At 42.3% G+C, this 25,507-nt stretch overlaps 1 protein-coding gene across 2 annotated transcripts; it reads left to right on the forward strand.

The window, feature by feature from the left end:
- The first annotated feature begins 128 nt into the window (after positions 1 to 128).
- Positions 129 to 25,367, forward strand: LOC113621103 (uncharacterized). Of its 2 annotated transcripts, XM_027107858.1 has the most exons (10): positions 129 to 366; positions 15,900 to 15,981; positions 18,043 to 18,081; positions 18,942 to 18,985; positions 19,463 to 19,539; positions 23,753 to 23,818; positions 23,970 to 24,008; positions 24,289 to 24,477; positions 24,796 to 24,838; positions 25,184 to 25,367. In XM_027107858.1, exons 2-10 carry the CDS (start codon positions 15,956 to 15,958, stop codon positions 25,303 to 25,305), a joined length of 645 nt encoding a protein of 214 aa, XP_026963659.1. In that variant the 5' UTR covers positions 129 to 366; positions 15,900 to 15,955; the 3' UTR covers positions 25,306 to 25,367. The 2 variants fall into 2 exon arrangements, with proteins under 2 accessions (XP_026963659.1, XP_026963660.1); XM_027107859.1 differs by lacking the exon at positions 18,043 to 18,081.
- The last annotated feature ends 140 nt before the right edge of the window (positions 25,368 to 25,507 follow it).

The raw sequence follows: 25,507 nt of genomic DNA on the forward strand, positions 1-25,507 counted from the left end.
CTCTCTCTCCCTCCCCCTCTCCCCCCTCCCCCTCTCCCCCTCTCCCCCTCTCCCCCTCTCCTCCTCTCCCCCTCTCCTCCTCCCCCTCTCTCCCCCTCTCTCCCTCTCTCTCCCTCTCTCTCCCTCTCTGTGTGAGAGAGGCACTGCGGAATCTTACGCTCGGCCGTTGAACGTCCTAACGGTCGCCCGACCGCGCCGCCAGGGGCCGCTCGGGCCCAGGCCAGCCGTTGTGCCGCGAGTTGGCGCGTGCCTGCTGTCTGGCGTCCACTGCGTCACGCCCGCGAACTGCTCCGGGCGCTACTGTGGTAGCGCACATCCACACGCACGTCGTGGATCTTCCGCGCTTGGGCCGTGGGCCCTGCTGAGGCAAGTAATGGCGCCTGGGCTGCTGTGGCGTTGGCCTGGCACCTCTGCGGCTTTTCCGCAATAACTTTTTTCCCCCCTGTAAACCAGCTCTTTTGAAGCGAGGTAGAGACGTGAAAGTGCTCTCCTGGCCTTGAGCTTCTGAGCTTCTCGGCCCTTCTCCACAGCCCAGGGAGGTGGGTTATATCATCAGCCCCATTTTAGACGGGGACGTTTTCATCCCAAACTCTGGATCTCTATGAAAAACAGCCCAGAGTTTTGGAGCTGGAAGGAACCTTAGGTCGTCCATTCTGGGTACCTCTCTCTTTCCTGGCATTTTTTCTTTTCTTTTTTTTGGCCTTGCTGCAGGGCATGAGAGATCTTAGTTCCCCCACCAGGGATTGAACCAGTGCCCCTTGCAGTGGAAGCACAGAGTCTTAAGCACTGGACCAGCAGGGAAGTCCCTTTCCTAGCATTTTTCTACTGAGGATATCTCTGAACATCAAGGGGAGCCTGGAAGGGTAAAGGGAAAAATAACAGCTAACAACATGTCAGGCCGTGCGTAGATTTTCTACTTAGTCTTAGTTAATCTCATAGATCAGGTGGATACTGTTAGCATCCCCATTTTACAGGTGAAGAAAGTGAGTTGGTGCAGCCTAGGTCACTTGCCATTTTAGGTTCTGCCCCAGACAGACTCCTGCCTGGAGTCCACTGGTCATTTCTGAAAATGCAGTTGATAGATACTTTGTGAGTTTTGGGGAAGCAGCAGGGGTCAGGGCTGAGCTTAGCTCTGGAACCCCAGCCAGCATGGGGGATGGCCCTGCATCTAGCCCAGTCTTACCCATTTTAAAGGGTAAAAAATTGGATTTTTTCCCTGTATTATTTTTTAAAATGTATTTGTACATTTAAATGAATTATGCATGAAAAGAAAGCTTGTAACATTGTGACTACCTAGAGGGGTGGGATAGGGAGGGTGGGAGGGAGATGCAAGAGGGAGGAGATATGGAGATACGTATATGTATAGCTGATTTACTTTGTTATAAAGCAGAAACTAACACACCATTGTAAAGCAATTATACTCCAATAAACATGTTTAAAAAAAAAAGCTGGGGTGATAAAACAAAATGAGACAGTGTATCTATAGCCTGCTGTTAAAGGCATCTACTAGATATTGGTTAAGAAAGAACTTTTGAAATATAAAAATGTGGTAACTGTGAGATGGGGTAGTGGAAAGAAATAGGAACCAAGAATAAAAGCCTTCCCCAAAAGTTAAAAAAGCATGTAACATATGTAAGTGATAAAGCATGGTAGAATGGGAACTTTTGAACTTCAGTACCCACCTCAAGAAGTTGTAGTACAGTTAACATTTATGTATTGCGTACCATGCTCCTGGTAACCACTGTTTTACATTCTTCAGGCACATTAACTTGTTTAAGCCTTGAAACACACCTGTGAGATAGGTGCTGTTATACCCATTCTACAGATGAGGAAACTGAAACACAGAGGCTAAGTTACTTGACAGTACTGGGTTGAGACCCAGGTAGCTGACTCCAGAGTCTGCGCTCTACCTCTGATACCCACCTGTGTAATTCTGACCTGGTTCATGCTCCTGCCTCCTCTAGGAGTAACCACTGTCATGAGTTTAGTGTTTAATATTCTTATTCATTGAAAAAAAAAAGGTCTCTAAAACAACTCACAACTGGGGGAAAATATTTGCAAATGGTATATTCCATAAAGGAATTGTATCTGGAATATATAAAAGACACAACTCAAAAAAAATAACCCAATTTAAAAATAAGCAAAGCTGAGAACACCAAATGCTAATGAGGATGTGGAGCAGCAGGAACTCTCATTGCTGGTGCGAATACAGCTAGTTTGGAAGACAGTTCGGAAGACAGTTTGGCAGTTTCTTGCAAAACTAGCATACTCTGTACTTCCCTGGCAGTCCAGTGGTTAAAACTCCGTGCTTTCACCACAGGGGGCTTGGGTTCGATCCCTGGTCCAGGAGCTAAGATCCCACATGCTGTGAGGGGCAGCCAAAAAAAACCCAAAACGAACAAACAAAAAAAACTAGCATACTCTTACCATATAATCCAGTAATCACACACCTTGGTATTTACCCAGATGAGTTGAAAACTTATGTCCACACAAAAACCTGCACATGGATGTTTATAACAGTTTTATTCATGATTGTCAAAAGTTGGAAGCCACAAAGAAGGCCTTCAGGAGGTGAACAAATAAACTGTGGTACATGCAGACAGTGGAATATTCTGGAGCATTAGAAAGAAATGAGTCATGAAAAGACATGGAGGAAACTTTAATGGATATTACTAAGTAAAAGAAGCCAATCTGAAAAGGCTACATACTGTATGATTCTAGCTATATGACATACTAGAAAAAGGCAAAACTATGGAGCCAATAAAAAGATCATTGGTTGTTAGGGACTAGGGTAGAAAGAGGGATGAATAGGTACAACACAGAGGGTTTTTAGGTCAGAAACCATTCTGAATGATGCTATAATGGTGAATACATGTCATTATAAACTTGTCCAAACCCACAGAGTGAACCCGAATGTAAACTGTGGACTTTGGATGGCAATGATGTGTCAATCTAGGTTCTTCCATTGCAACAAATATAGCACTCTGATGGGGCATGTTGGTAGTGGGGGAGGCTGGAGGGTGGGCAGGGCAAGGGGTATATGGAAACTCTGTACTTTGCACTTAGTTTTTCTGTGAACTTAAAACTGCTCTTAAAAAAATAGCCTTTTTTTTTAAATGGGCAAAGGCTTTGAATAGCTGTTTTTCTCAAGAAGTGATACAAATGACCAATAATACATGAAAAGACACTCAGCGTTCATTAGGTAAATGCAAATCAAAACTGTAAGATACCATTTCTCACCCACTAGAATTCCTAAAATAGAAAACAGACAACAGTCAGTGTTGGTGGGGACATGGAGAAATTGGAACCCTTGTACGTTGCTGATGGGAATGTAAAATGGTACAGCTACTTTGGAAAACAGTCTGGCAGTTTCTTAAAAAGGTAAACATGGACTTACTATATGATCCAGCAATTTCAATCCTAGTATCTACCCAGGAGAAATGAAAAGGTTTGTCCACACAAAGACTTGTATGTGAACTGTTATAGCAGCATTAGTCACAATAGTTAAAAAGTAGAAACAGCCGCAAAGTCTATCAACTGGATATACCAAAAAAAATTTTTTTAAGTGGATAAACAAAATATGGTACATCCATACAATAGAAAACTCTTCAGCCAGGATGAACCTTGAAAACATTATGCTCAGAGAAAGAAGATAGACACACAACAATACAGTATGATACCATTTGTATGAAGGGTTCAGGAAAGGCAAATCTATAGAGACAGAAAGTAGATTAGTGAGCTGAGTAGAAATGAGGAGTAAATGTGTAGCATAAGGTTTCTGTTTAGGCTGATGGAAATGCCCTAAAATTAGTTCATGGTGATAGTGTACAACTTTGTAAATATACTAAAATTTATTGAATTGTACACTTAAAATGGGTGAAGAATGAATTTTATGGTATGAAAATTGTATCTCAATGAAGCTGTTGGAAAAAAATGGTCTCAGGACTTCCCTGGCGGTCCAGTGGTTAAGACTCCGCACTTCCAATGCAGGGGGCGCGGGTTCGATCCCTCATCAGGGAACTAAGATCTCACATGCCACACAGCGCAGCCAAAAAAAAAAAGGTCTGATGATTTTTCAAATGTGTAAAGTCCAGTGTGTCTTAATAATGCCTTCTTCCTTTCATCACCTTAAAAAAGGAAAAAACCCTATTTGTCCTTATTAAAAACAATTATTTTAGAAAATTGGACAGGATGGCACAGTACAGAAAATAAATATCCTCTGTAAAATTAGAGGCAATGTAGCATATAGTGAAAAAAATTTATTGTCAGTCCCTGATATCAGTTACAAGATGCATGTTACCTTTCCTCCATGAACGTTGGTTTCTGCATCTGTAAAACGAGCATAACAATGGCTACCACACAGGGTTGAGAGGATTAAATGAGATAATGTATATACTATGAAGCGCCTGGAAGAGTGTCTGCTTCACACAGATGTTTGATAAATGTCAGTTTTCTTTCCTTTGCCTACTAATCAGATTATGAGAATCCCGTTAACTTTCTTTAGCCTCAATCCCTACAACACATTTACAGAGTATATTCTAGTGACCAAGAACCAGTGGAGGGTGGTAGTCTTGTTGAGGTGGGAGGGTTGGAATGCACCCAGGGCATTGCCTAGATGCTGTGTTTGCATCTTAAGCCCCCATTTTTTACTTACATTATATGTTATGGATTAATACAAATAGAGATTTCTAAAGGTGATTTTATGAACATTTAACCCAAGATTTTCAATTTAACCCAAATTTTTCAATTTTCTATAGAAAAGAATATTACTTTTTTTTGGTAGGGGACATTGATGTACATATAGGTTAAGGACTAACCACTATCCCTAGCCACCTCTCGCCACTGTCGTTGGTGCCCAGTGAATGTTAAATTGGGTTGAATTGAAGACCTCAGCATTTAAGATACTTGTGCTGTTGGTAGTGGAGTGAGAACTAGATCCCAGAATTGTTTTTTTAAGATTTTTTTGATGTGGACCATTTTAAAGTCTTCATTGAATTTGTTACAATATTGCTTCCGTTTTATGTTTTGGTTTTTTGGCCTCGAGCCATGTGGCATCTTAGCTCCCCGAATAGGGATCGAACCCACACCCCCTGCACTGGAAGGCAAAGTCTTAACCACTGGACTTCCAGGGAAGTCCCAGCTCCCAGAATTTTTTACGTGGGTTCGGTGTTGTTCTTCTACTCCATCCCTCCTCTCACCCCACTTTTGGCCTTGATTTAAAGCTTTTCTATCTAAAATGGTTGCATCCTTCTTCCTGAGACCACCACCTTAGAGTCAGAGATTTGAGCAGAGGGTGTTTTGGGTTCCAGTGGTATATGGGATCATGGGGTCCCAAGATGGAAGCAAAAGCAACGGGGAGGTATCAGGAATTGATCCATCAGGGCCAAGATATACAGCCACATGCCTTATACTCAGCCTTTTCTTTCTGGCCCCTGTAGGGAAGGGAAAGCAGCTTTTATAATTTTCCCTGTATTATGCTACACATTTTAAATTAAACTTTTAAGATAATTATAGATTCACATGTATAAGAAATAACACAGAAAAGTCAGATGTACCCTTTACCAAGTTTTTCCCAATGGTAACATATTGTAAAACAATAGTACTATATCACAACAAGGATACTGACATTGATATGATCAAGATACAGAACATTTCCATCACCACAAGGATCCCTCATGTCATCCTTTTCCTTCCTTAGTCCCTCCCTAATAAAGGGACTCCATTTTTATAATTTTGTTATTTGAAGAATGTTTTATAAATGGAATCATACAGTATGCAGCCTTTTGGATGGGCCTTTTTTTTTTTTCACTCAGCATAATTCTCTTGAGATTCATCCAGGTTGATATATGTATCAGTGGTTTATTCCTTCTTATTTCTGAGTAGTATTCCATGGTATGGATTTACCACAGTTTAACCATTCGCCCCTTAAAGGACATCTGGGTTGTTTCCAGTTTTGGGCTATTATAAGTAAAACTGTACGTATTTGTGTACAGCTTTTGTGTTAACACAAGCCTTCATTTCTTTAGTATAAATGCCCAGGAGTGCAATTGCTGGGTTATGTGTTTGTTGCATATTTAATTGTGTAAGAAACTATTAAATTGTTTTCCAGAGCAGCTGTACCATTTTGCATTCTGATTAGCAATATATGAGTGACCCAGTTCCTGTTCTGCTTTTGGTGAAGGAACTTTTTAATTTTAGCCATTTGATAGATGTGTAGGAATAGCTCATTATTGTTTTAATTTGCATTTCACTTATGGCTAGTGATGTTGACATCCTTTCATGTGCTTATTTCCCATCTTATATTTTCTCTAGTGAAATGGCTTTTCATGTCTTTTGCCCATATTCTAATTAAATTGTTTACCTGTTGAGTTTTGAGAGTTCTTTATATGTTCTAGGTGCTAGTTCTTTGTCAGATACATGGTTTGCAAACATTTTCTACCACTCTGTAGCTTGATTTTTCATCTTTTCCGCACGGTCTTTCACAGAGCAGGAGTGTTTAATTTTGATGAAAGCCAATTTATAATTTTTTTTCCTTTTGTGGACTGTGCTTTTGGTGTCAAATTTAAGAACCCTAGCCCTAGGTCCAGAAGATTTTCTATGATTGTTTTCCTAAGAGTTTTATGTTTTACATTTAAGTACATGGCCCATTTTGAGTTAATTTTCATATAAGCTGTTAGATTTAGATTGAGGGGTTTTGTTTTGTTTTGTTTTTGCCTATGGATGTCTGATTACTCCAGAACCATTTGTTGAAAAGCCAGCTTTCCTCCACTGAATTGCTTTTGCACCCTTATCAAAATTCAGTTAAAAGCTACAATAATCAAAACAGTATGGTATTGGCATAAAAAACGGACAGATCAACAAAACAGGAAAAGAATGAAAAGGAAAAAAGAAGAAAATCTTGACATTTGTGACAACATGGATGGATCTCAAGAAAGACAAATACCATATGATTTCACTCATATGTAGAATCTAAAAAACAAAACAAAACAAAAAAAAGCAAGCAAAAAACAATGAGCAAATAAAACAAAAACAAACTCATAGATACAGAGAACAGATTGGTGATTATCAGAGCAGAAGGGAGCTGGAGGGTAGGCGAAATGGGTGAAGAGGGTCAATTGTATGGTGATGGATGGTAACTAGACTTTTGGTGGTGATCACTTTGTAGCGTATACAGATATCAGATTATAATGTTGTACAACTGAAACTCATAAAATGTAATATACCAATTTTACCTCCAAAAAAAAAGTCAGTTGAGCCTATCAGTTGGTGACAAATTCTCTTGGTTTTCCTTCATCTGAGAATTTCCTGATTTCCCCCAGCATTCCTGAAGGATATTTTCAATGGATATGGGATTCTGGATTGACATTTCAACACTTGAAAAGTATTGTGTCACTTCCTTCTGGCCTCTATGGCCTCTAATGAGAAATTAGCTGTCATTCAAATTGATTTTTCTCATATAGGTCCTAGATTTGTTTTTCTCTGGCTACTCTCAAGGTTTCTCCTTTATTTTAGTTATAATATCCAAAGTATGTAAAGAATCAGTAGCAAAACAAACGAACAGAGAAACCAAATAACCCAATTAAAAAATGGGTGAAGGACCTGAATAGACATTTCTCCAAAGAAGATATATGAAAGGCCAACAGGTACATGAAAAGATGCTCAACATCACTAGTCATTGAGAAAATGCAAATTAAAACCACAATGAGATATCACCTCATGCCTGTTAGAATGGCCATCATCAAAAAAACAAGAAATAACAAATCATGGCACAGTTGTGAAAGGAAAAGGAAACCCTGTTGGTGGGATTGTAAATTGGCACAGCCACTATGAAACACACTATGGAGGATCCTTAAAAAATTAAGAATTAGAATTACCATATAATCCAGCTATTCCATTTCTGGGAATGTAGCCAAAGGAGATGAAAACACCAACTTGAAAAGATATCTGCATCCCCACGTTCATAGCAGCATTATTTATAATAGACAAGACATGGAAGCAACATAAGTGTCCACTGATGATGGATGAACGGATAAAGAAGTTGTGGTCTAAATATACAATGGAATATTATTCAGACATGAAAAAACAGGAAATCCTACCATTTGCAACAGCATGGATGGACCTTGAAGGCATTATGCTAAGTGAAATAAGTCATACAGAGAAAGAAAAATACTGTATGATCTCACTTACATGTGGAATCTAAAAACAAAAAAAAACCCCCCCCAAGTCACAGAGGCAGAGGGTAGAGAGAGGGGGAATTAGAGAAAGGAGGTCAAAAGGTACAAATTTCCAGTTTTAAGATAAATGAGTACTAGGGATGTAATACACAACATGACTATAGCTTACACTGCTCTATGATACATAGGGAAGTCCTTAAGAGTAAATCCTAAGAGTTCTCATCATAAGGAGAAATTTTTTTTCTTTTTATTGTATCTATATGAGAAGATGGATGTTAGCTGAACCTACTGTGGTAATTATTTCACAATATATATAAATAAAACCATCATGCTGTATGTGTTAAAATTTTACAGTGATGTATGTCAATTTCTCAGTAAAACTGGAAACAAAAAACTAAACAAAAAAATAATATAATATCATCAGGATTTTGATTGAGATTGCATTGAATATGGATTATAATTGAATATAGAAATGACATCTTGGAAATTCCCTGGCTGTCCAGTGGTTAGGACTCTGTGCTTTCACTGCTGAGGGTGTGGGTTCAATCCCTGGTGGCCCCCCCGAAAAAAAATGACATCTTTATACTGCTGAGTTTTCCTAACAGGGAACATAGAATGCTTTACACATAGTATGTGTATGTATATTCAGACCCTAAGAGAAACTCAAGACCTTTGGATGGGGATCAGAGAACAGAGCATTTGTTGCTCACAAAGCATCTTGTACCTGTTCCCCACACTAATTCTATTTTCTGCTGTGTCTGCTGTTAACCCATTTGGTCCAGTGAGTTCTTAATGTCAGATATTGTATTTTGTTCTAGAATGTCTATGCTATCTATTGCTATGAACAAATTACCTCAAAACTTATCAGCTAAAACAACAAACATTTATTATCTCATGGTTTCCTAGGGACCAGGAATCCAGGTGAGGCTTAGCTGTGTGCCTCTGGCTCAAGGTCCCTCATGAGGTGGTCATCAGTCAGCTGGCACTGTGGTATCATTGAGGGCTCACCTGGGCTGGGAAAGAGAGTGTGAGGTGGCATCCACTTCGTGGTTGTTGGCAGGCCTTGGGCCCTCATCACTTGGGGCTCTCCACAGGGCTGCCTCATTATAAGGCAACTGTTTTCCCCCATAGCAAGTGTTCAGAGAGTGGGAGTGAGTACAGTGTTCAAGATGGAAGCCACAGTCTTTTTTTGTAAACTTATTTTGGAAGTGACATCTCACTTCTACCAAATTTATTCAATAAATCCAGACCACACTCAAATGAATACTAGGAAGTGGAGATTATTAGTGACTATCTTAGAGGCTGTCCTACCACAGTGTCTATTTGATTTTTTACTGATTTGAATTCTCTGTTGAATTACTCTAGCTCTTCATCTGTTTTGTCTATCTTTTTGTCTTATTTTCTTTAACATGCTAATCATAGCCATTTTTAAAAGTCCCTATCTGCTAACTCCAATATCTAGATTATCCCTGGGTCAACTTCTTTGACTGTTTATCTCTTAATTATCAGTTAATTTTTCCTCCTTCTTTATAAGTTTAGTAACTTTTAACAAAAATATTTATTTATTTGGTTGCACTGGGTCTTAGTTGCGGCTTGCTGGCTCCTTAATTGTGGCAGGCAGGCTCCTTAGTTGTGGCTCATCAGCTCCTTAGTTGCAGCACGTGGGCTCCTTAGTTGTGACATGCATGTGGGATCTAGTTCCCTGACTAGGGATTGAACCCAGGCCCTCTGCATTAGGAGCGCAGTCTTAACCACTGTGCCACTAGGGAAGTCCCAAAGTTTAGTAACTTTTATTGTTAGCTGGACATCATGGATATGTTGTAGATTATGTTAATTTTTCTCTAAAGGAATATCAAGAAAAATAATAGATACATGTATATGTATAACTGAATCACTTTGCTGTACACCTGAAACTAACACAACATTGTAAGTCAACTATACTCCAATATAAAATAAACGTTTTTTTAAAACCACAAAAAAATAAAAAAGGAACATCAAGTTTTGTTTTGGCAGGCTTTGAGGCTTGAATTTAGGTTTCAGTTGTTTGGAAGTATTTTAGTTTTGCCCATAGTTGTAGATGCAGTCCTTATTCCTAGGGGATGCTTTTCTGGAGTCTTAACTGAATGCCTAGAGTATGCACCAAAATCTCTTCACTTTGGCCAGGCCCAGTCTCCAATGTCATCCAGCACTATGTGACTCTGAATTTCCCCATGTGCTCTCAGCTCCCCGAAGTTGTATGCTACGCTGTCTTATCTGCTCAGCCCAGCAGTTGGCCAAGGACTCGAACATCTATACTCAGACCTTTCAGGCTCTTTGCCTATGGTTACCTCCACTTCACTTCCCTGACCCTCAAATTCTGTGACACTAGCAGCCCTAAACCCCAGGCTCTGCCTTTTATACCCAGTAAGAATTCTGCTCCCTGTCTTGGCTCGACCACTCCAGGTCACACTTAGGGAAGTACCCTCAGGAGAAAATCTGCATTGGTTGCTCTCCATGCCTAAAAGTAGTTGAATGTATTTTGTCCCCTTTTATGTTTGTTTATTGTGCAAAGGTAAATCTAATACCAGCCACTCCCTCACGGCTGAAACTTTTAAGTCTTTGAAAAGCCTTAGTGGGAAGCCGATATTTCACCAGCTCTATTTTTATTTTTTTTTTGGTACGTGGGCCTCTCACTGTTGTGGCCTCTCTCGCTGCGGAGCACGGGCTCCGGACACGCAGGCTCAGCGGCCATGGCTCACGGGCCCAGCCGCTCCGCGGCATGTGGGATCCTCCCGGACCGGGGCACGGACCTGCATCAGCAGGCGGACCCCCAACCACCACGCCACCAGGGAAGCCCACACCAGCTCTATTTTTATTTCCACTGTGCTGTTTCTTTTCCCTAATAGACAATTCACTTTTATGGGTGCCATATCCTCTCTTATCTTTTTGAGGATTTTAATATTTACTTTAAAGTCTCTTTTGATTTTCTCTATTAACTCTTTTCCTTAGTCATTAGTTTTTTTTTGTTTGTATAGCATTGTGCTTCTCTTTTCTACTGTTGGTTTTCTTCAAATATTTGGCGAGTTCTGGCTAAGTGCTCAAGTCTGTCTTTGAGATTCTCTGATGGATTCTCTTTGAATGGTTTTATTTACTGTGAAGTGGCATTAGTCTCTGTGGAGTCAGGATAAGACATTGCTAGGCAGGGTACACTTGTGGTTAGACTTTGGGATAATGGGGGTCCCCAGTCCTGCTGGGTGTTACCAGCCATCCAGCAAGGGGCCTCACAATCATTGCTCTCACCTGGTGGTTGATGCATCTGTTTTTGTCTGCTTGCCACAGGTGGGGAAAGAGAGGAAGTCAGTCATCTTTTTGCTTCACATGAATCCCCAAACCAATCATCCCAATAAGTTTCTCTCCTGCTCCCCAGATCTGTCACTCTGACGGACAGAGACTCCCAGGGACTCTCTGCCTCTCACAGTGATGTTCTCCTGCCTGTATTTTGTTCTTTGGTTTCCTCTGTCAACCGCATCCTGCCTGCCTTCCATTTCTGAGAGATACCTTATGGCTTCTGGTTCAACAGGGTACCACATTTTGCTTTCCAGCGCTATTATGGATTTATTTAAAGATCTACTTTCTTTTACCTCTGTTGTTTGAGGTAGGAGAGAGAGGCACCGTACACAGATGGTAGTCTGATGTCTGGTCTTAGTGGCTCCTGAGAACCTTTCTGTTGTCTTGACACCGAAAGCTGACTTGGCTCAGCATAGAATTCTTGAGTCACAATCATTTTCCCTCAAAACTCTGTAGAACATGACTACACTGTCCTTTAACATTTAGTATTTCATATGGTAATTCTTATGCCATTCTGATTTCTGATTGTTTTTTCTTTTTAGGTAACCTTTTTTTTTCCCTGCCTTAATGTTTTCTTGTTCTTTACGTTCAGAAATCTTAACCAGGATATGTATACATATGGAAAGCTTGGTGTTACTTTTGCCTCATTAAGTCAATTTAAAATTATATGATTTAAGGGTCAAGGCTTCCTTCACTTCAAGGAATTGCATTTGCACCTTTGTCTAAAATCAACTGACAATATATGGGTCTATATCTAGACTCTATTCTGTTCCATCTGTCTTGACGTCAGCAATCTCATACTGTCTTGATCACTGTCCAACTTTACTTTTTCAAAATTCTAGGTTGTTGGCACTTCCATATGGACTTTAGGAACAGCATATCAATTTCAACTACCAAAAAAGTTTGCTGAAAATTTAATTGAGATTACACTGAATCTATAGATCAATTTGAGTGTGGAATTCACATTTTAATAGTTTTGAATCTTCTGATTCACGACCTTGGTTTATCTCTTCATTTATTTAGGTCTTTAATTTCTTTCAATAATGTTTTGTAGTTTTTAGTGTACAGATCTTCCACATATTTTTTGTCAGAGTATTTCATATTTTTGATGCTATAATAAATGATATTTTTAAAATTTCAATTCCCAATTGTTCAGTGCTATGAACAACTGACTTTTAATACATTTGTTTAAGAGCACTTTTAGGTTCACAACAAATACAATTGGTTTTTACATATTGACCTTATATCCTTCACTTTGCTAAACTCTGGTAGCTTTTTGGATGATCCCACAGGATTTTATACACAATCATGTTGTCTGCAAAATAAAGGCAGTTTTATTTATTCCTTTCCAATCTGGTTACCTTTTACTCCTCTCTTTTATTTTTTAATTTTAATCTTTGTAGTTCATTGAAAGAGGTGATCATCATTTAATGGCTGATTGTATCAAATCTGAAAAACATTAGTATAATCAATGAGCAAAATTATGATATAGATGCAAGTGAGAGGTTTTTATCTCATTTGCAATTTGCAGCATAAATTGATGAGGGAATGTTAACACAAGTAGTTTTGTAAGTTATACATGTAAAGGGCTGAATCATCGCAGTCATGAGGTTCTGACTCTAGAAATCTGTTACTAAAAGTATACAATTTGACTTCAGGAAAAAAATCAACAAGTGATAATAAATCAGATTTTAGGTTGGTTACTGGACTAGATTAAGCATGGTAAGGGAAGTCTGATATTATGCTTCTTCTTTGACATCGTTGCCCCATTCAGGAGTGTGGTAGGTTTACTGATGGTGTAAGGGATAATTACTTCTATTTCTTAACTTAGTTCACTGTCTAAAACTTCCAGTACAATGTTGCATAGAAGCAATGAGGGCAAACATCCTTGCCTTATTCCTGAATTTAAGGGGAAAACCTTCAGTATTTTACCATCGGGTATATTGTCAGCTCTAAGTTTTTCATAGATGTCCTTCATCAGGTTGAGGATGTTCTAACTACTCCTAGTTTGCTGGGAGATTTTTTTCAGGAACAGATGTTGATTTTGTCAAATGTTTTTTATGCATCTGTTGAGATAATCATATGATTTTTGTTTTTTAGTCTATTAATATGGTGAATTATATTGATTGGTTTTTGAATGTTGAATCAACTTGCATTCCCGACGGTAAACTCCTTTGGTAATGATGTATTATCTTTTTATATGTTGTTGTTTTCAATTTGCTAAGATTTTGTAAATAATATTTGCATCAGTGTTTATGAGGGATGTTGTTTTGTAGTTTTCTCATGTCATCTTTGTCTGGTTTTGATATCAGATAATGCTGCACTCATAAAACAAGATGGGAAGTATTTCCTCCTTTTTCTCTGGAAGAGTTTGTGTAGAATTGGTATTATTTCTTCCTCAGAAGTTTGATAGAATTTACTAGTAAAGCCATGTGGACCTGAAGTTTTCTTTGTGGGAAAGTTAAATAAATTCAATGTCTTTAATAGATATAGAGTTATTCAGGTTATATATTTCTTCTTGCATGAGCTTTGGTACTTTGTGTCTTTTAAAGATTTTGTCCATGTCATCTACGTTGTCAAACTTATCCGCATAGCATTGTTCATAATGTTCCCTTATTTTAGTATCTATAGAATCTGCATCAGTCACCTTTATCATTCTTGATATTGATAATTCGCATCTTATTCATTTTTTCCTGATCTAGTCTATCTAGAGGATTGTACACTTTGTTGAGCTTTTGGTTTTATTGACTTTTTTCTTTTCTTTGTCTGTTTTCTATTTCATTTCTTTTCACTCTGATTTTTAAAATTTCTTGTGCTTACGTTGGCTTTTATTTGCTCTTCCATTTCTAGTTTCTTAAAGTAGAAACTGAGGTCATTGATTTGAGACATTTCTTATTTTCTTTTTTAATTAATTATTTATTGAAGTATAGTTGATTTACAATGTTGTGTTAATTTCTGGTGTAGAGCAAAGTGATTTAGTTATACATATTCTTTTTTATATTCTTTTCCATTACAGTTTATTACAGGATGTTGAATTATAGTTCCCTGTGCTATACAGTAGAACCTTGTTTTTTATTTTTTAATTTTTTTTTACTTTTTGGCTGTGCCACGTGGCATGCAGGATCTTAGTTCCCTGACGCCCCCATGCCCCCTGCAGTGAAACCCACGCCCCCTGCAGTGAAAGTGCGGAGCCTTAACCACTGGACTGCCAGGGAAGTCCCATGTTTATCTATTTTATATATAGTGGTTTGTATCTGCTAACCCCAAACTCCTAATTTATCCCTCCCCCACCCTCTTTCCCCTTTGGTAACCATAAGCTTATTTTCTAGAGACATTTCTTATTTTCTAATATAGGTGTTTTTAGTGCTATAAATTTCCCTCCATGTACTACTTTAGCTGCATCCCACAAATTTTGATATTTTTTCTTTTCTTTCAGTTCAAAATGCTTTCTAACTTTCCTTTTGATTTTTTATTTCATATATATACATATATATATGTATACACACACACACACACACACACACACACACACACACATATATATTTTAGCTGCACTGCAAATCCTGTGGGATCTTAGTTGCCTGACCAGGGATTGAACCCAGGCCCTTGGCAGTGAGCACAGAGTTCTAACCATTAGACTGCCAGGGAATTCCCTATTTCACACATGTATTATTTATGTATTTATTTATTTTTGAATTTTATTTTATTTATTTTTTTTATACAGCAGGTTCTTATTAGTTATCCATTTTATACATATTAGTGTATACATGTTAATCCCAATCTCCCAATTCATCACACCACCACCTCACTTCCCCTGCCACTTTCCCCCCTTGGTGTCCATACGTTTGTTCTCTACATCTGATACACATATATTATTTAAAGGTGTGTTGTTTAGTATCCAATTATTTGGGGATTTTTCTAGGATCTTTCTGTTACTAATTTATAATTTAATTCCATGTGGTCAGAGAATGTACTTGAAATTACTTAAATCTTTTAAATTATAGAGGCTTGTTTCATGGTTGAGAATGTGATCTTTCTTGGTAAATATTTCATGTGTATGTGAAACTAAAGCATTCTTCAGTTTTAACAACCATAGTTTTGTAATTATTATTTAGTTACATTTATAGTAATTTGGGGAGGGTATAAAAGCTATTGTCTTGAATCAGAAGATGTCTATTTGACTTCTTCAAGCACCCTGAGGGCAGTCTGTGTGTCCTGTTTACATTTCTATCCCCTGAGCATTATTCCTGGACCAGAATGAAAGCTCAGCAGACACTGGTTGAATAAATGGATTACACTTAGAAATGGTCATTTTAAATGGTTATTTTAAAAACAAGATTATTGTGTTATGTGACAAGATTGAGTCTTATACACCTTTGTGTCTTTGTGTCTCTACAGGGCTTTGCATACAGCTTGGCACATTGCAGGAGCTCAGGCAGCATTGATGGCATTGAATGGAACAAAAGAGATACCTACAAAGGTGCTTTCTCTGACTGGTTGGGATTTAAAGCCACCCTGAGGCAATGACAAGCTACTCTGGCCAAGGTTGGAGACGTTGTCCTGTCATAAAGCCCCCTAAGACATGATGTCACACACAGACAGTGCTCTCCTGTGAAAGGGAGGGGCTGTGCACTGGACTGCCAGACTTAGCTGAGCTCCGGTGCCCTTCTCAGTCTCAGTCCTGGAGCCTGAGGGGAGGTGAATAGGTTGCCTGTACACTGATATGGTCAAAGGGTACTCTGCAAATCACTAACGTCATCAGGGTTGGTAGATTTGGTAAGCAGTTTCAAAAGGTTGCGCTCAATAAACCACCCAAGCAGGTGAAAATTGTCTTTACGACTCGTAGCCTGCCTGTCCTGCATCCCTTTCTACTTGACGTTCCCCCTTTCCCCCTCTTCTTCTCTCACTCAGGACTCATTTTCTCTCTTCCAAACCTTCCCTCAGAAAAAGCCTGATAACTTTGCTCACACCAAGTTATAAATAACTAAAAAGCTTACTGTTGAGTATACTGCTAGCAGTATTCTCAGAGAAGGAAATTCAGTATGAAGGGAGGTGCTGTAGTTCCCTGCAGAGAGATGAAGTGAGCTGAGGCCCGAAAAAGGCCCACTGGATTTGGTGACTAGGAGCATATTGGTGACTTTGGTGAGAGAGGCTTCAGAGGTTGATGGGGACAGAAACAGATTGCAGTGGGCTGTGGAGTGAGGGAGAGGTGAAGAGGGGTGAAGATACGTACTGCAGTCAGCTCTCTCAAGGAGACTGGTGTGAAGGGTAGGGGACAATAAGGACTGTATCTGGAGAAGGGATATGGGTTCAAGGGAGAAGGCCTTTCTTTTTTTAGTGGAAGAGATGAGTGATAAATACTGATGGGAAGGAGCCAGAAAAGGAAAGGATGAATATGCAAGTGAGAGAGGGGACCTCCAAACACCCAGGTTATGAGAAGACCAGGTGAATGGAGTACGAGAGGGGGCTAGCCCCAGAGAGGGGGGCGCAGCCTCCTCCCCTGAAGAGGAAATGACCTGTGAGAAGCAGAAGATGGGTGAGTTTGGTGGCAGAAAGTCTAGGGAACACCCCTCTGGTAGCGCGTGTGTTCCCTGGTGAAGGTGAGGAAGGCAGAGGAGGGGCTGGAGGTTTAAAGAGAGATTCCGAAATAGTCCCTGTGGGGCTTCCCTGGTGGTGCAGTGGTTGAGAGTCCGCCTGCCGATGTAGGGGACACGGGTTCGTGCCCCAGTCCGGGAAGATCCCACATGCCGCGGAGCGGCTGGGCCCGTGAGCCATGGCCGCTGAGCCTGCGCATCTGGAGCCTGTGCTCCGCAACAGGAGAGGCCACAACAGTGAGAGGCCCACGTACATCTAAAAAAATAAAATGAAAAAAAACCGAAATAGTCCCTGTGGAGAATGGGGAACTGACTTGGGAAACAGAGGCTCACCAGGCCACACTGAGGTCCACCTCACCCTGGAGACATTGACTGTACCAGTGTCAGTTTATATGCAGTTTGACACTGAAGGTGGGATTCTAGACAGGGAATTTCTGAGGCAGCTAGGGAATCTCCCCCAGAACTCCCAAGATTATTCCCAAAATGCTGTATAACACAGAAAATACTTTAAACTGTTCGTAGTTTTTAATCCTTTTTATTTACTATTATAATTAGCCACCTACACCTGGGGTCATTTTACACAAAATGTTTAACAGAGCTATACGTTTTTCTTTAATCCTCTCCCAACCCCGCTATTCCCATCCTGATTCCCTGGGACCTACCTTTCCAGCTCTGAGGACGTTGAAACCAGCTTTTGTTTGGGGCTCTGAGGTCTTGGGAGAAATTCCTGAGCATTTTCCAAGCTCCTAGTGCTAGCCCACTCCATCCTGAGTTTAGCCTCCAGCTGTGACCAGCAGGCTCTCCCCTGGATGAACCCTGCTTGTGGAGGTCCTGCCATTCCCCCAACTGCCTCTAGCCCATTGCAATCCCTGCAAGCCACAGAGTAAAGGAACACCAGGACCCTGGGTCTATGTGATGCATTGACTGTTGCCATCTTTTCTTCTTAGACTGAAAATGGTGTTTGGTCTGTGCTGCCAGAGAGAGAGGTAAAGTTTAGGTGGGCCCTGTTACCATGCCCCAAAAGACCAGGAAAGGGGACCCCTCACTTGGTGCCACAAGGATGGGAAAATAGGGTTCTATATTCCCTTTTCCCTGACTGTTATAGTGTCTCTGGGACTCAGGGTCAGAGTGGAGGGCCTGGTACTGACAGGTGGGACATGCCTGTGTGTGTGTAGGCAGGGGAGCCATCATCCTGGCAGTGCCGAGATGCTCTGTTTGAGGGAGTTCCCTGGTTGCCTAGTGGTTAGGATTTGGTGCTTTCACTGTGGAGGCCCGGGTCGAGGAACCATCCTGCATGCAGTGCAGCACAGCCAAAAATAAATAAATAAATTAAAAAAAAAGATGCTCTGTTTGTCCCAAGGGAGGGGTCCTAGAAGAGGAGGATGGACAATGAGATATTATTTCTAATCCAGGTTGTGGGATCTGTCAGTCCAGAGTAGGGAGGGCTTTGGAGGGCTTTGGGGGGAAGAGCTAATCCAGCACTTGAATGAATAACTATGAGTGTCCAGCCAAGGCTAAGTCCCTGCCTTCTGGCTGGAGAGGCAAGATGGACCTGTGTAAACAAGTAAAGAAGGAAAGGAGAAGGGAGTGGGTCAGGGGATCCTTGTGGGTTCCAGGCACCAAGTCTGGCTTTCTCAGCAGTAGGCAGAGGCACAGAGCATGCCGGCCAGTCAGCAGGGAGCCCAGGCTGAGCCCTGTTACTGCTGATGGATTCATTCATCCACAAGTATTGATTGGACGAGTGCTGGTGGAATAGGTCCTGTGGCTTGGACTGGGGAGGAAAACCAGCACCCACTGGTGAGGGCATGAGGCCCCAGCCTCACACTCAGCTCTGCTTTCCTTCCAGGCTATACAAGTTGCTGTATGTAGTACACATCTTCATTCTTGCAGGTAAGGGTCTGGGTGCTGGGGTAATTTGGGGATGATGGCAGGACCCCAGTCTCCAGCTACTCACTGGGATTCCCAGAGGCCCCCTCCTGAGACTGCCATGTACCTGGCTCCCCAGGGCTGGTCACACTGCTCAGAGCCAAGGCTGGTCTTCTTTCCCCCTTTCTTCCCTCTGCACCTTCATGGTGAGTCTGGGATTTGAACCCATATCTCACTCTAAAATCCATGCATACCCCACAAAACCGGCAAACAAACCAAAAAACGCATACAACCAAATAATGTCCTATGGACATTATTTGGTTGCGTACCTTTTGAAAAACTATCCCTTCACACATTGTAAGTTAATATCTAATATCTTTCATCACACATTAAAATAGTTGAAAAGGATATAATTTCTGGCATATTGTAAATACTGACATTTAAAAATAATTACATCACTCTTTTAAACGTTTTAACTAGTCTTTCTTCATCTACCTGCAGGAGTGGTGTACTACTATTTTCAGGGGTGTGTGGGGAAAACAGCTCCTGACCATGAGATTGCTGGGGAATCATCACAGGTAGGGACCTCTGTCAGAGTTTAGAGGGACTGTCTCACTGTAGCAAAAACAGAGGTCATACTCCTTGATCTCAAATGGTCAACCAACTGTGTGTGTGTGTGTGTGTGTGTGTGTGTGTGTGTGTGTGAGAGAATGTGAGGGCTCTGGAGAAATTCCCTGTGTTCCTGGCAAAGTGTCAAACAGAGGCCCCACCTGTCATGGGCTGGCTGTAAGCTCACCTCAGAGCTCCGTAGCAGTGACCTAGACAAACCTAAAGGAACAGGTGACCCCTAATGCATGTGAGTAGCCCTGGAATATGGTTCGACACTCATATGTGAATTGGGTGGTGGTGAGCAGGACACCTGCCTGGGGTTACATACCCTCTTTAATGTCCCAGGTCCAGGAACCTATGGCAGAAGCCCCTCCTCTCAGCCCTCTGTCAGGAAAACACAAATGGACACTGGATGCCCACTGAGGGCCACGTGCTGGATTAGGTGTTGCCCATCTATTGAAACCTCGCAGCAACCCAGCAGCTCCCACTTTATAGAGGAGGAAACGTAGGCTCCCAGAAGAACAGCGACTAGACCCAGGCTGCCCCAGGTGACAGGACAGAGCCACATACCTGGTCTCTGGAGGCTTCCTGCTCTCCATCTAGTGCTATTGGGAAGAGAGGATTTTCGTGGGAATAAGCTTATCTGTGACCCAGCAACACGGAGAAGTGTGTGCTACATATTTAGGGAGGGACTATTCAGAGGTTGGAGAGCCCCTAATAAGGCCCATGTTGGCAGGTGCCTTAGAGACAGAGTCCTATGTTGCTTCCTTTTTTTTTTTTTAAATTAACCAAATTTTCATTTTAAAAAGTTTTATTGTCATCAAAGATATGCATATACATAGTTCGAGGAGTCAAAGTTTTAAGACTTGAAACAAAAAACTAGCTGTCTTTTGTCCCTTCACCCATCCTCTTCACCCATGATTCCCACAACCCAGGGTGGGAGTCTTTCCAGCTTCCAATTTGCTAGCTGAAGCCTTTGATTTTGCCTCCATGGTTCTAAATAGAAAGCTTATCCTGCTTTGTCTTGATTTTTCAGATTTAAACATCGAATGAATTCCTACAACGAAAGATGAGGATTTAGCTCTTGTAACAGCTGCACACTTACTGCCACCTCCAACATACATCTCACCTTTCTCTAGTCTTGCAGTATAGTTATAGCCTAGTTTTTTGCATTGTAAATGTTTTATTCTGAGTAATGACATCTTCAGTTGTTAAAAAATTTTAAGTATCAGTTTTGCTTTTTTGCTGACTTTTATATTACTTTGGCTTTTTTAAAATAATTAATTAATTAATTAATTAATTAATTTTTGGTTGTATTGGGTCTTCGTTGCTGCGCGCTGGCTTTGTCTAGTTGCGGCGAGCGGGGGCTACTCTTCGTGCAGTGCGCGGGCGTCTCATTGCGGTGGCTTCTCTTGTTGCCGAGCATGGGCTCTAGGCACGTGGGCTTCAGTAGTTGTGGCACGCGGTCTAGTTGCTCCGCGGCATGTGGGATCTTCCTGGACCAGGGCTCGAACCCGTGTCACCTGCATTGGCAGGTGGATTCTTAACCACCGGACCACCAGGGAAGTCCTCATTTTGGCTTTTAAGTCCCTCTCCCACACAGTGGGCTCTTTTCACTCATTTTTAAAAAATTAAGGTATTATTTATACAGAGTGAAATCCATCCCTTTTAGTGTGCAGTTCTGTGAGTTTTGACAAATGTATGCAATTGTATAATTGCCACCACAACCAGGATACAGAACAGTTTCATCATTTCAAAAAATTCCCCCATACTCATTTATAGTCAACCTTTTCCCCACTCCTAGCCCCTGGCATCCAGTGAGCAGTTTTCTGGTCCCATAGTTTTGCCTTTGCAAGATGGTCATATAAATGGAAACATCCAGGGACTTCCCTGGTGGTCCAGTGGTTAAGAATCCGCCTTCCAATGCAGGGGACGCGGGTTCGATCCTGGTCGGGGAACTAAGATTCCACATGCCATGGGGCAAGTACTGAGCCTGTGTGCTGCGACAAAGACCCAGCGCAGCCAAAAGTAAAATAAATAAATAAACAACAACAACAAAAAAACATCCAGTATGTAGTCTTTTATTTATTTATTTGGCTGTGCAGCAGGATTGTGGGATCTTAGTTCCCTGACCAGGGATTGAACCTGGGCCCCCTGCAGTGGAAGCACAGAGTCCTAACCACTGGACCTCCAGGGAATTCCCCAGTATGTAGTCTTTTGAGCCTGGTTTCTTTCACTTAACAAAAGGCATTTGAGGTCCACCCAGTTGTGTGTAGCAGTGTTTGTTCCTTCTTATTGCTGAGTAGCTGTCCATTGCATGGATGTACCACGGTTTGTCCATTCACCAAGTAAGAAACATGTGGATTGTTTCTAGTTTTTTGGCAGTTACAGATAAAACCACTATAAATGTTCATGTACAAGTTTTGTGTGAACATAGGTTTTCCTTTTACTTAGGTAAATACCTAGCAGTGGGATTGTGGGGTCATGCGGCAAGCGTATATTTAGTTTTGTAGGAAACTGTAAAACCTTTCCAAAATGGCTGGCACCCATTTTGCATTCTCACTGGCAATGAATGAGAGGGTCCATTTGTTCCATATCATTTCCAACATTTACCTTTTTTTTAGTCATTCTAATAGGCTTGTATTGTAATTTTATTTAGATCAATATTGAGGATTTACATTGTGTTTATTTTTTTATTAATTAATTAATTTTTGGCTGCATTGGGTCTTTGTTGCTGCGCACGGGCTTTCTCTAGTTGAGGCGAGCGGGCGCTACTCTTTGTTGCAGTGCGGGGGCTTCTCACTGCAGTGGCTTCTCTAGAGCGGACCACGGGCTCTAGGCGCACGGGCTTCAGTAGTTGTGGCTCACGGGCTCTAGAGCGCAGGCTCAGTAGTTGTGGCGCACGGGCCTAGCTGCTCTGCGGCATGTGGGATCTTCCCGGACCAGGGCTCGAACCCGTGTCCCCTGCATTGGCAGGCGGATTCTTAACCACTGCGCCACCAGGGAAGCCTGAGGGTTTACATTTTAAAACTATGTAAATAGTATTCCTGAGTCACGTAGTGTACTGTAACTACTCTTTGTGTATAATTTTGTTTTTTCCTCTTTTTTAAAAATTTGTTTTCTCTGTACCTATAATTAATTCATCCAAAATCTCTACCAAAAATATTAATCTCCTTGCAATACACTTAGATAAATTAGGTGTTTTATCTGTATGATGGTTTCCCTGGAGACATATCTCATAGAGCCCTCCATCCTCCTCTTTCCATCTGGACGGGACGTCCTTGAGGCCTGCTGCTCAGCTGTCCTGGGACCTCCCTTCACCGTCATTGTGGGGAGTGCTTCACTTCTTTCACATGTGGGAGCTGATGTTACTCTTTATTTGGGGGGAGCACAGCCTCCAGTTGCTTCCTGAGGGGTAGTCTCGAGATACTACATATCTGAAAAGGTCTTAATTCATATTTAACTAAGTTTGGCTAGGTATAGAATTCTAGACTAGAAATAATTTTCTGACAGATTTTGAAGCTCCTCATTTTCTTCTGGCTTCAAAGGGTTGGTGTTGAAAAGTCTGATGAAAGTTGAATTCCTAAAACAGACTTTTTTCTTCATATCTCTGGAAGTTTTTAGGTTCTCTTCATCCTCAGTGTTTTGAAATTTATTGATGGCATAATCTGGGGTGAGTCTCCTTCATCCATTGTCCTGGACACTTGGCGATTCTTTCTCTTCTGGAAACTCATGTCGCTCATCTTTGGGAAATTGTCTTGGTAAAAAATGAACATATTTATTTGATATCTCTCCCTGCCACCCCAGTTTGTTGTCTCTTTTCCCTCTTTCAGAAAGATCTATGATTTAGCTGTTGGACCTCCCGCTCTCTTCTCTCTATTCTTTACCTTCTAAAATTTGATTGGATTTTTAATTTTTAATTCCTATTATAATATCATATTTGTTTTTGAAGAATTAGAGATTGTTGTTTGAACATTTCAATTTTAACGCCCATACTTGTTTTGTAAATGCAAAGTTTATCTTTCTAAAGCCATCAATTATTGTTTGTGTGAAGTTTTCCTTAAATCCTTGGTAGTCTTTAGGTGTCTTCGCAGCAGGCGTTGACAGTGGACTAGTACATAGCTGAGCCCTTAATATGTCACCTCAGCCCTCCTTCTCTCTCTCTTTCTCCTTGTCATGCAGCCCTTAGGGGAGACCTTAAGGCCAGTGTGGGGACTGATGGATAAATGCTACCCTGTGACCGCTCAGGTGGGTCAGGGCTGGGGACCCCTCTCCCCCTGGGGTAGGATGGCTGTTCTGGGCACCCTCGGTAGGCGCACACCATAAGAGGATGGGCCAGGCAGGGAAGGACTCCCAGACACTCACAGCTGAATGTCACTTCCCCTGTTTCCCTCTGCAGAGACGCAGAGTCAAGAGTGGGGAGAAGCAAGACTCTGAGGTAAGTGAGGCCTGCCCTGGAAGGGCCCGGGGCTGGGGCTGTCTCCTGTCAGAGCTCCCTGAGGCTCAGGGATGCCCCAGCTCATGGCCAGGGGTCCCAGGGAGAGTGGCAGGGCCCCTCTAGGAAACCTACAACCCTCCCACAGCGTGAGCTGAGAAGGGAGGGGCTTCCCTGGAAAAACGAAAAACTACACACACTCCAGGTGTGGAGAACAGGGAGAGGGGTTGGGGGATCAGGGGGCCTTTCTGCCCATATTCTGCGCTCTTGTCCCTCCCTGCAGGCCATGACCCCGAAGGCAACAGGAGGACCGAATGATGCTGCCCCCAAGGAGGAGGCTGATATCTTGTCTTCGGACGAGGAGGAGATGAGGTCCCCAGGAGAGGAAGCAGGCAGCCCCATTCCTTCCTCCATTCCTGCTGGGAAGGAGGTACCTGAGGAGGAGGAGGCGGCAGGGACCCCAGGCTGGGAGGTAAGGAAGCCTCAACTGGAACATCCCAGCATAGGTCCTACTGAGGAGCCCCAGGGCTCTGCAGGGTGGAGTGGAGAGGCCCTGGGGAAGGAGGGCAATGGGGGGCGGGGGCACCCCCAAGATGACTGAGCCATCTGCCAAACTGCCATCTCAGTCGAGCAACAGCTCTGTGAGGAGCTGAGAGGAGTAGACATGGCCTGAGCAGAGGAGATCTGAATCCTGGCCTTCCCTGACTCCTTGTGAAGTGAGGCCTGTTTCCCCATCTGCACAGTGCAGAGCCTGTCTCATCCCACCACTGTCCCCTTTCTTCCTTCCCAGGAAAATAAAAAGGTCCAAAAGGAGATTGCTGCATATACTTCTGGTAAGACAACTGGCCCCATCTGCTGTAGCAGGGCTGCTCTCCTCTCTAAGCTCGGTGACCCTGCAGAGGCCACAGACAGCCGAGCTCCTCCCTGACCCTCCTGCCCCAGGGAGGGGAGGGAAGAAACCCAGGTAGCCGGATGCCCTGTCTTTCCTGATGAGCACCCCCTGCCTCCTGCTTCCTTCTTGGGTTGGCAGGACTTGAGGCCACTGCGCTTGGGGTGGAGGAATGCCTAGCCTTATATCAACGCTGACCTGCTTCCCTGGCACCAGAGGGTACCCTGGCCCTGGGGAAAGGTTCCTCCCAGCAAGAAACCCACAGGGCATATCTGTTTGTGCTTTTTAGAGGCTTCTGAGGTGGACCTAATGGAGGAGAGGCCTGGGGGCTGGGTCCCCCAGCTCCTGAGGAAGCTCTGGCTGGGCTGGTCCCCAGCCTCTGACATCCCCAAGACTAAGAGCCACGAATGACAAAACATCCAATAAATCCAGAGTTGCCGCTTCTGCAGGCCTGGCTGCCTCCTTTCAGGGGCCTCAAGTTTCCACAAACTCAGTGTGGTTTCATCCACGCTCCCTGTTCCAATAAGCTGCAGGAACACCACCTCCTGCCACTAAGCCCACGACAGGGGATAAGCTGGAGACTGAACGGGGCCCTGGCTGGTCTTCTGACTCA

This window comes from Aethalodelphis obliquidens, unplaced genomic scaffold (genome assembly GCF_003676395.1).
Source record: "Aethalodelphis obliquidens isolate GAN/ISIS:26980383/991018 unplaced genomic scaffold, ASM367639v1 scaffold8, whole genome shotgun sequence".
NCBI classification, from domain to species: domain Eukaryota; kingdom Metazoa; phylum Chordata; class Mammalia; order Artiodactyla; family Delphinidae; genus Aethalodelphis; species Aethalodelphis obliquidens.

Bases quoted from the DNA above. Each gene is read 5' to 3' on its own strand.
- LOC113621103 (XM_027107858.1), top strand. From the start codon at position 15,956: ATGGAACAAAAGAGATACCTACAAAG. The intron at 18,082-18,941 runs GTAAAGTTTAGG...CTTTCCTTCCAG, and splicing joins CTGTGCTGCCAGAGAGAGAG to GCTATACAAGTTGCTGTATG. The intron at 24,839-25,183 runs GTAAGACAACTG...TGTGCTTTTTAG, and splicing joins GATTGCTGCATATACTTCTG to AGGCTTCTGAGGTGGACCTA.